We start from the raw sequence: 11,851 nt of genomic DNA, 5'->3' as shown, positions 1-11,851 counted from the left end.
TTGTTCGTTTTGAATTTAAATTGACATATGAGTTTTTTTCGCGAAGTCCTAGGTTTGAGAGTTTTTGTCAAGATGAGGGTCATTGAAATCACTAAATATTTGAAGGACAAGTTTTCTGGCAAAATTTTTAAATATATGTCTTGCTAAAGTACGGCAGTTAATTGGTGAAGTAAAATTCTGTCGTACCTAAATATGACCTATCTCCTCAAACTGGTGTTTTGTCGCCAATATTTAGATGTATTTATTTGGGACAGCGTGGCTCAGTGGTACGGTCTTTTCTTTGTTCCCAAAAGGTACTGAGTTCGACTACCCGCCTCGTTGTGTGGCCTTGAGCAAGTACCCCGCCCTAGCTCAATTTGCGGCGCTGCACTGCGGCTGAGGCCTGGATTATTCCAGTCTTCCCTTGCAATAGACACTAAGGACAAATTTCCCCTTGTGGATGAATAAAGGGAGTTAAATATTTTTTTTTTAATTGTCTTTTATTCTTTTTAAAAACGTTTTAATGCGCATTGTGTACCACCCAGGCATTGATTGCAAAAAGTTTGCGCAGTATAATGCATTACAATGGGATGAAAACCGTATACAAGCAATGTATGTTTACATACATATTCTGACGTCCTCAGGAAAAAAACGTAATTAAAATGTTGGCCAGAAAACTCATCCTTCAAATATCGATTGATTAAGATAATCCTCGTCTTGACAAAAACACTCAAACCTGAGGCGTCGTGGAAATTTGGGCAAGACAAGAGTCATTCTAATCGATCGATATTTGAAGGACGAGTTTTCTGGCCAAAATATTTAATACGTTTTTTAAAATCCAGGCTACGTCAATATTATATCAATTTTTTTTAGGTCTTTCACAAACACACACACAAAAAAAATAAAAAATTAAATAAAATAAACAAAACAAGCAATTGATCATTATATGGAACAATATCCACTAAACGTGCTCGAAGCGCTTTACAAAGGGTCCCTGACTAACATCAACCCGTCACATGTAGAATAAAACAGAGACAACGCTGTTAACGGCCAGGTACTCATTTCATACTTGAGTCTGGTGAGAGAAGTGAGTAAAGAGCCTGTTCCAGGAACTCAACTATGCGCCGATTCATTTGACATTTATTTTCGGTGACGTTCATCTTTGCTTTCTTAAATGTTATGGATACGGTAAATATAGTAACTATGATTATGAATGATGATCGTGGCGATTATGGTGATGATAATGATGATGATGATGCTTGTTGTAAAATGTGGTTTTAGTAGTGATAGTAGAAGTAGTAGTAGTAGTAGTAATAGTAATGATAATAAAGTAATATAAAAACTAGTAATAATATAATAATAATAATAATAATAATATTAATAATAATAATAATAATAATAATAATAATAATAATAATAATAATAATAATAATTATTATTATTATTATTATTATTATTATTATTGATATTATTATACTTATAATAATTATAATAATGGTGATGATGATAATAATAATAATAATAATAATAATAATAATAATAATAATAATAATAATAATAATAATAATTATAATAATAATAATTATATAATAATAATAATATAATAATAATAATAATAATAATAATAATAATAATAATAATAATATAATAATAAATAATAATAATAATAATAATAAATAATAATAATAAAATAATAATAATATAATAATAATAATAATAATAATAATAATAATAATAATAATAATAATAATAATTTTAATAATAATTATAATAATAATAAATAATAATAATATTATAATATAATAATAATAATAATAATAATATAATAATAATATATAATAATAATAATAATAATAAATATAATAATAATAATAATAATATAATATATAATAAAATAATTAATAAATAATAATAATAATAATAATAATAATAATAATAATAATAATAATAATAATAATAATAATAATAATAATAATAACAATAATAATAATAATAATATAATAATAATATAATAATAATAATTAATAATAATAATAATAATAATAATAATAATAATAATAATAATAATAATAACATAATACTGATAATAATAATAATAATAATAATAATAATAATAATAATAATAATAATAATAATAATAATAATAATAATAATAATAATTAATAATAATAAATAATAATAATAATAATAATAATAATAATAATAATAATAATAATAATAATAATAATATAATAATAATAATAATAATAATAATAATAATAATAGTGGCAGCAGCAACAGCAACAGCAGCAGTGGTAGTAGTAGTAGTAGTAGTAGTAGTAGTTGTTGTTGTTGTTGTTGTAAGAGAAGAACAACAGCATAAGAAAAATAATTAAGAAAATAGTTTAATGAACAAACCTTCTAATCACGAGGTAAACCACGACATTAATCCAATGTGATAAAGATCACGTAGCTTTTAGTAACAATGGATTAACTAATCTGACTCTTTGAGATTGCAAACAATGTATGAATGAACTGTGAATTGAACAACTTGATGAATGAATACTCGAACGAATGAATGAAAGCTCCCTGGTATATCATTGTTATTCACCCAACTTGTCGCTGACAAAATGACTGACGGGCCAGACGCGGCAAGTGGTGTCTCATGTGTGGTGTCGCACCACGAAAGGAGACATTCATTTCTGACTCGTCGGTCCAATCCGGTATTACATCGGGGTGCGAAAAGTGAATAATATTATATCTAATATGATGAGAAGTATCAGCTTTTTAAAGATCTATTTCAAGATAATGTATGCATTGTCCTTACTTCTACCAATTCGGGCAAAGGATATTTTTAAAATTGAGATTACAACTTTACCATGTTTTATTTTATGCACATCTTTCACGTCTCATTCTCTTCTAACAAGCGCGATAAAAAAAGAGCTTTTATATAGCGCAATATCCACTAAAAGTGCTCAAAGCGCTTTCCAGGGGGTCCCTGGCCAACAGGAACATGCAACATGACGCCTGTTAGGCGATATTAGAATTTTTTTTCGGACAGAGACAACGCTGTCAACGGCCAGGTACTGAGTACGGTGAGAGAATGTGAGTAAAGAGTCTTTTCCAAGGACTCAACAATGCGCCGAGCGAGGCTCGAACCCAGGACCTTCCGATCCGAAAATGATTGTCATACCACAAGACCACATAGCTGCACATAGCCGCACGATACATTAAAATGAAAAAAAAAAAGGATCCGCCACTGGTGTGATATCTAAATATGAGAAGATGTTTGTGATGGAGTAGCTGTCGACAAGGCAGAGAGATAAAAGACGACAACAAAAATCATTCTTTAATCAGCTTTCCTTTACTGGGAATCGAAAATTAAGCCTTCTGATTCTTCGTTACAGATTTTTGTAAAGCACAATCAATGCTGTATAATTAGACAAAGTTGGGCGTTAAAGACGATTGGAATTTTTGAGACCCTTTCTTGTCAGATCAAAATCTTAATCTTACCAGACCAAAAGCTTTGAGCAGCTTTGTGGTCAAATGGTATTGCATTTGGCCTCTGACCTCTAGGTCCCTGGTTTGATGTCTGCCGCTGTGGGTGGTTGGTACAAAGTAGACTCCTTGGAAAATGCTCTATTACTCATAATATTCTCTCACCACTCTGCTCAGGTGTAAAATGACAAACTGGTCAGTAACAAATACTGGAGCATACTCAATGTCTCAAACGTTTCTATGTTACATGTTTGTGTTGAAATATTGGCTATTTAGCTTAAATGTGGTCAACAAACTTTGCGGCGTTTGGATGTGTTGAACCCGTGACCTCAAAAAGTCGGGGAGAAGTGGCTCTCGATAGACTAGAATTTGAAGCGACTTTTTTATTTTTTTTGTTTTGTTTTTTCCTTTTTTTTTTTGGGGGGGGGGGGGGGTCGTGGAAAGCTCAGACGGTAGAGTCACGATCTCCCCGCCAGGTGGAGTTGTCGTACAAGTAAGGTCGCGGGTTCGAGCCCTCATCACCGCCGAGGAGTTTTTATTATCTGTTGTCTTCTGGCACTTTCCTACTCTCTTCATTTCTTGTTATGGTCAGTCACAAACGTGTTCTTTGTAGAAAGAAAAATTACAATCGGGTCTTACGGGTGTCATATTTCGTCTTTTATCTTCAGTGTTGTTGTCAATTCGGAACACTCAGTAAAGCCTTTTGGGCATGTTTAGTGGATATTGCACTACACTACATTAAAGCTTGAGGGTTTTTTAGAAGCTCTGAGTCGTTGATAATCTCTGACGGACTCAGCGGAAAAATAAGAAAGAAACAGCTAAATATAATTTTGGAAAAAAAAACCCCTCGTCCTACATATTATATGGATTGATTGAAATCACCATTATCGTGACAAAATCTCTCAAATCAAGGACTTCTCGAAAATAAGCATAATATTCACAATTTAAGTAATAACGCAAAAAAAAAAAGTTATGAGAATCATATCAAGAAATTGTAGGTTTGTTATGCTTTAAACTTTTTTGTGTTAGATACATCTACATTTATAAATCATTCGGTTTTATTAATCAAATATCAAATTTATATTATGGAGTGTGCTTTCTTTAGCAGACACTAATGATGGAGAATGTGAAAAGACGTATTACTGAATGTCTTGATTTGGAAAAGACTGCACTCTAAGATTTGACAAGAGGATGAAAAAAATAAAATTGCCATCTTCAAAACATGAAGGAAAATAATGTGACCTAATTTAAGCATTCGAATTGTTTAATGGCCCAATTCTCTTTATTCATCCTTAGATAAATTTTGTTTATGTATAATCTCTATCGAGAAAAGACCGATAACTAAGGCGTCAGTCTTTGTGCAGGACCGCAAAGTAAGCAATAGGATCTAAGTTTCTCGCTCAAGGAAAAATAGAAGTTATTATTATTATTATTATTATAATAATACTAATAATAATAATAATAATAATAATAATAATAATAATAATAATAATAATAATAATAATAATAATAATAATAATAACAATAATAATAATAATAAATAATAATAATAATAATAATATTATTATTATTATTATTATTATTATTATTATTATTTATTATTATTATTATTATTATTAAACCATTTTCCTATCTTTTAAAGAGAGACAACGTATATATTATGCAGTGTGAAGATAATTAAACAAGTGTTATCTCCCATGTTATATATTGCGGGTAGCCCTTATCAACGATCTTTGTCGGGAAAAAATTGTAACAGGCGCCGTGTTTCGTTCTTATGTTACGTGTTGCTGTTGGTCATGGACCTCTTGTAAATCGCTTTAAGCACATTGAATGGATATTGCGCTATATAAAAGCCCAAGCTCAAGGTTTGCGTTACACAGAAATCGGTATGATTGTTTTATATTCTATAGTTAATATTATACCAGCCACAACTTTTGGCATAGGATTGGTCTGGTGGTATGACACTCGATTTCGGATCGGAAGGTCCTGTGTTCGAGCCTCGCTCGGCGCATAGTTGAGTCCTTGGAAAAGGCTCTTTACTCATATTCTCTCATCGTACTCAGGCCGTTAACAGCGTTGTTCTGTCCGAAAAAAGTGTAATATCGCCTAAACAGGCGTCATGTATCGTCCTAAATATTAAGTGTTGCTGTTGGCCTGGGACCCCTTATAAAGCGCGTTGAGACTTCGAGTGGATATTGCTCTATATATAAACTCTCAAAAATTCTCATTGAATGGGTAAGCCATCTGTTTATCAATTGTATATTGTTAACGTGGTTCCGTACTAATTTTTTTTATCTGCACAAGCCAGAGAAGAAACAAAGAACAGACAAACAGGAACAAAAGCAAATAAAACGTATTATCAAGACGCACTTCTACTACGAATGGTAAATTGAAAAGGGTGTTAAATGTTAAAACAATAGAAATCAAATAATCAAATAATTTCTTTTCAATGATTGCTCAATACATTTTCATTGTCTGAGCAATTGCTCTTTTAATTTCTTGAACCGTCCTTGGGAAATCATAGGTATTTCATAAAGAAAGACAAAGATCTTTGCTTGTTTCAGTTGTTGGTTATCATGAAATACTTTGCTTGTTTTAGCTGTTTGTTATAATGAATTACTTTGCTTGTTTTAGCTGTTGTTTACCATGAAATACTTTGCTTGTTTCAGCTGTAGGTTATCATGGATTACTTTGCTTGTTTTAGCTGTTGGTTATCTTGAATTACTTTGCTTGTTTTAGCTGTTGTTTACCATGAAATACTTTGCTTGTTTCAACTGTTGGTTATCATGGATTACTTTGCTTGTTTGAGCTGTTGGTTATCTTGAATTACTTTGCTTGTTTTAGCTGTTTGTTATAATGAATTACTTTGCTTGTTTTAGCTGTTGTTTACCATGAAATACTTTGCTTGGTTCAGCTGTTGTTTATCATGAAATACTTTGCTTGTATCAGCCGTTGGTTATCATGAATTAGACATCTTTGATTGTTTCGGCTGTTGGTTATCATAAATTAATTTTTTTTTTTTGGACTCTTTGGTTTTCTGTTCAGCATCATGAAATTTGTTGTTATCAAGTTAAGCGCTAACGCATTGAACACGTTTAGTAGATATTTCCCTTTATAACTGCTCAAGTTTATTTTAATCCATCTCTTCACTGCACAATATTTTGATAATGAAGGCTATGAACCACGTTAGGATTCATTAAGTAAGAAATAATAGGAGCAGGCAACTGTGCAACGTAAGCTGTTTTTTGGGATGGTCTCTTTTTCATGTTTATTTTTCCTTTCTTTCTTTTATTTCTGCTTTGCCTGTCACTGTCTCATATACATCTTTTCAGAGTTTCGGTTTCAGCAAATAAGCTTTGTTTATCTACGTATTTAATATCTCAAATAGTTTAGCGTTAACCCGATGACCTTCTCACTTCCCAAGTGCTCTAAATCTCAGATAATTATTTCACTATAAATGTATTTCTAATTATTGGCATAGAATACATCCTCGTCTCATACCTCGCTTTATCTTCTTGAAAGTATTAATTTCTTCTCTAACTAGGGCTGGTCCTGTGTAATCCCAGTACAGGTTCCTTATGATCTGAAGAAATAAAATATAAGTGTAATGGAGTCAAGTAGAAACACAGGAAAATACAATTCATGCATATGAGATGTTTCGGAGAAGATTAAATATTTGTCGCTACAAGCCACAGAGGAACAATCAGCATGTCTAAAATCATTATAAAAACTCGAGATATCAACTTGAGAAGTTTGAAGAAAAAAGGCCAAAATAACAATGCTGTACGAAACTATCCATAATATCTCTGATATTTAACTCCAATTTCTGCAGCATCCACACCAGGGGTCTTTACGTTCAATGAGATATCCGAATCCCCGATCACGATTGTGTATCTAACAGCAATCCATTTCTCCGTCGTCTATTTGACCGTGGAACAGCCTAGCAGCAGAGAATGTTGTTGAGGCCACCAATTTAGATCATCCTTAGAGAAGTTATTCCTCATCGAGCAAGGGACGCATAAGGCATCTACCAAGGATTTCCATTTCTGTCTGTTGGATACATGGACATTGATGTTATTCCACGTTTAGTCAGCCTCTTTAAAGCTCTTTATCTATGTGTCTTCTCCGTGTTTTATTATTTTATTTATTTTTTTTTTATTTTTTTTTTTTTGTGTTTTTTTTTAAAAGTCTGACTCTTCCTCTTTTGCGATCAGCCATCCAACGGAGTGCAGTTCTTGGCAAACCAATTGCATCCATTCTGGCAACATGCCAAAGCCATCTCCATCTGCGTCTCTTTATAGGTGTCGCCATGCTGTCTTTTCTATTAGAGTTTCATTTCTAATTTTGTTGGGCTAAAATGTTTCTAAAATTCTTTGGACTCGTTTGTTTTGATGTGATTTTAATTTATTTGTTAGTTTGGTTGTTTCATAGAGCAGTTTAGACTACATAAATCTTTTGAAATATCTTATCTTTGGCACATATTGTAGATAACTCCGCCATTGCCGGTCCCAAGCCCGGATGAGAAAGGAGGAGGGTTAGGCGTAGGGCCAGCAACTCCACCCTGGAAAACACAAACCGCTACAGAAACGTCGACGAAAGAAAACCCAATTACTACTGTTCTGGGAGAGGAAGGGTCTTTGCGACACATGACGCTTTGCAGTGAAAGCCGAGAGGAAGCTACAAGGCCGACTTTCCTTCTTTCGACCAGAACCATCAACGTCGGAACATGGAATGTGAGGACCATGTATGAGACGGGAAAAACCAACCAATTAGCAGCAGAAATGAAAAGCTACAACCTCACACTGCTTGGAATCAGTGAGACCCGTTGGACCCAGTCAGGGCAGAAGAAACTGATCACAGGAGAGCTCTTACTGTATTCCGGGCACGAAGAAGAGAACGCTCCACACACAGAAGGTGTGGCACACTATGCTGTCAAAATCTGCACAGCAGGCCCTGTTAGGATGGGAAGCACACGGACCGCGAATTATCGGAGCTTCCTTCAGAACAAAAGTGAAGAAGATCACAATGAATATAATACAGTGTTATGCACCAACAAATGAACATGACGAAGAGGTAAAAGACAGGTTTTACAACAGATTGCAGAATGTCCTGGTCAAGTATCCAGAGAAAGATGTGAACATTCTCATGGGTGACATAAACGCAAAGATAGGAACAGATAATACAGGGTTCGAGGAAGTGATGGGAAAACATGGACTGGGAGTAATGAACGAGAATGGGGAGAAATTTGCAGACTTCTGCGCTATGAATAACCTGATCATTGGAGGTAGCACTTTCCCCCACAGAAGAATACATAAGGCTACATGGGTATCACCCGACCTTGTTACCGAAAACCAGATTAACCACATCTGCATAGCTAAGAAATTCAGAAGGTCCCTGATGGATGTACGGGTGAAAAGAGGAGCAGACGTTGCATCGGACCACCACCTGGTTGTAGCAAGGCTGAAATTAAAACTGAAGAGAAATTGGATGGAAGCAACGAAAAGAGAGAAGTACAATGTCAATTTGTTGAAAGATCCAGATACCCGAGGAAAATTCAGCCTGACTCTCACCAATATGTATAAAGTATTAAAAGATCAGTTTTTAGAAGAGAGCAGTGTGGAAGATGATTGGCAGAAAGTGAAAGAAGGACACAAGACAACCTGTCAGGAAGTGCTTGGGCCGATGAGACACCACCATAAGGAATGGATTTCAGTCAAAACACTGCAAAAGATCCAGACAAGGAAGCAAAAGAAGGCAGTCATAAACAATTGCCGGACAAGAGCCACAAAGGCAAAGACACAGAAAGACTTCACAGAAGCCAACAGAGAAGTTAAGAGGAGTGTAAGAACAGATAAGCGCAAATACATTGATAGCCTGACGGAAGAAGCAGAGAAAGCAGCAGCCAGCAACAACATGAAACAGCTGTATAACATATCAAAGAAACTGTCGGGGAAAAGCAACAGTCCCGAGCGACCAGTCAAAGACAAAGAAGGAAACACCATCCTGGGAAAGGAACAGCAACTAAATAGATGGGCTCTTCACTTTGAAGAGCTTCTGAACAGACCAGCTCCGTCGAACGCCCCAAACATCAACCCAGCTGATACAGACCTTGACATCAATTGTAGACACCCGACTAAAGAGGAGATCAGGAACGCTATCAAACTATTGAAGAATGGCAAGGCAGCTGGGCCAGACAACATTCCCGCAGAAGCTTTAAAGACGGACTTAAAAACGACCACAGAAATGCTTTATCCTCTCTTCAAGAAGCTCTGGGAGGAGGAAGAAGTACCAACAGAGTGGAAGGAAGGGTACCTCGTCAAACTGCCTAAGAAAGGCGACCTCAGCAATTGCAACAACTACCGAGGAATAACGCTTCTGTCAGTGCCAGGAAAAGTCTTTAATAGAATAATCTTGGAGAGAATTAAAAGTGCTGTTGACCCCCTCCTTCGCGACCAACAGGCTAGCTTCCGCAGGAATAGATCATGTGTCGACCAAATTGCAACCCTACGCATCATAATTGAGAAATCCTTGGAGTGGAATTCCCCGTTGTACATCAACTTCGTTGATTATGAAAAAGCGTTTGACAGCGTGGACCGGGAAACCTTATGGAAAATACTCCGCCACTATGGGGTTCCAACAAAACTAGTCAGCCTGATCCAAAATTCCTACGAGAGAGTGACCTGTCGAGTAATCCATTGGGGACAACTGACAGATAGCTTCAATGTGAACACTGGAGTCAGACAGGGATGTCTTCTGTCACCCTTTCTCTTCCTTTTGGCGATTGACTGGACAATGAGGTCAGCAGTGGCAGGTAGGAGAAATGGGATTCAGTGGACGTTGTTCGACCAGCACGACGATTTGGACTTTGCAGATGACTTGGCCTTGCTGTCCCACAATCACCAACAAATGCAGGACAAGACAACAGAGATAACAGCAAAGTCATCACAAATCGGACTCAGGACCCATGAGGGTAAAACAAAGGTCCTCAAAATAAACACAAATAGTAAAGAACCAATCAAACTGCACGAGAGCGAACTGGATGAGGTTGACCACTTCACGTATTTAGACAGCATATTAGATAAACAGGGTGGCACAGATGCAGACGTAAAGGCAAGAATTGGCAAGGCGAGGGTAGCATACTTGCAGCTTAAAAACATCTGGAGCTCCAAGGTTGTGTACAGACCTTCATCAATAGCTGCCTCAGAAGGATCCTCAAGATTCACTGGCCAGACAGGATCAACAACGCAGACCTGTGGCAGATAACATCTCAAATGCCAGCAGAAGACGAAATCAGACGCCGCCGATGGAGATGGATTGGGCACACCCTGAGGAAGCCAACCAATAACACCGCTAGGCAGGCGCTGAGATGGAACCCCCAGGGAAAACGGAAAACCTGGCGGTGAGACCTGGAGGCGGACATGAAGAGGATGGGACACACCTGGGGAGAGTTGGAGAAGATGGCCCAGGACAGAGGAAGATGGAGGACTGTTGTAGACGGCCTATGCTCCACTAGGAGTGACGGGCATAAGTAAGTAAGTATATTGTAGATGGTTGGTAGATTTCAGGTAGAAGAAGAAAAGAAGAATAAGAAGAATACAACGCCAAAAAGACATAAATAAATGATAAAGGGGAAAATCTAATAGAGGAAAAGGCCCTTCGTTAAACGATCAACGTGCAGAAATAGACATTTTTTTTAATGAGGACACCATTTAACATTGACGGTCGAAGAAAACCTTTACGAATTCAATCCAAAAGCTGATTGTTGAAGACATCATTTTACATCGATGGGCGAAATGTGTAGAAAACCTTTACGAATTTAATTCAACTCAATTTAAATCGAGATGCTGATAGTTGAAAACATCATTTTACATCGATGGTCGAAGTATTCAGTAAACCTTTACGAATTTAATTCAACTCAATTTAATTCAAGATGCTGATTGTTGAAGACATCATTTTACATTGATGGTCGAAGTATTCAGAAAACCTTTGCGAATTGAATTCAACTCAATTTAATTCAAGATGCTGATTGTTGAAGACATCATTTTACATCGATGGTCGAAGATTCCGAAAACGTTACAAATCCAATTCAATTAAATTCAAGACGCTTTTTATTGAAGACATCATTTTACATGGTGGTCCAAGTATTCAGAAAATCTTTACAAATCCAATTCAATTCAATTCTTCAATAAGTTGATTGATGAAGGCATCATTTTACATCGATGGGCGAAATAAGTAGAAAACCTTAACGATGACCAAAGAGTGGAAAATCCAAAATATATCTTCCTATTCCCATTCGCTTCCAATGTCCAAAGACATATATATTGATTAATCCTGTTTCAATTTTCTCTATATAGTGGGAATCCATAAACTGCTGGGTGGACGCGATTGATCACAT

The 11,851-nt window shown here is 35.5% G+C and overlaps 2 protein-coding genes across 2 annotated transcripts in view; one reads left to right on the top strand and one right to left on the bottom strand.

The window, feature by feature from the left end:
- Window positions 1-2,589, bottom strand: part of LOC144978219 (uncharacterized) — a 16,197-nt gene extending 13,608 nt beyond the window's left edge. The window contains exon 1 of the mRNA XM_078924011.1: window positions 2,377-2,589. The gene's annotated coding sequence lies outside the window, so the exon portion shown is untranslated. The remainder of the gene's footprint in view (window positions 1-2,376) is intronic.
- A 5,793-nt stretch (window positions 2,590-8,382) lies between these two features.
- LOC144978930 (uncharacterized) lies at window positions 8,383-10,719 on the top strand. The gene has a single exon (XM_078925548.1). It carries the CDS (start codon window positions 8,383-8,385, stop codon window positions 10,717-10,719), a length of 2,337 nt encoding a protein of 778 aa, XP_078781674.1.
- The last annotated feature ends 1,132 nt before the right edge of the window (window positions 10,720-11,851 follow it).

Source organism: Berghia stephanieae, chromosome 8 (assembly GCF_034508935.2).
Source record: "Berghia stephanieae isolate SIO BIC M18660-M18661 chromosome 8, UCSD_Bste_1.3, whole genome shotgun sequence".
In the NCBI taxonomy this organism is placed as follows: Eukaryota; Metazoa; Mollusca; class Gastropoda; order Nudibranchia; family Aeolidiidae; genus Berghia; species Berghia stephanieae.
This window is presented reverse-complemented; position numbering and strand designations above follow the sequence as displayed.

What these genes read in the sequence shown, in the direction of transcription:
- LOC144978930 (XM_078925548.1), top strand. Translation starts at nt 8,383, where the DNA reads ATGCTGTCAAAATCTGCACAGCAGGCCCTGTTAGGATGGGAAGCACAC.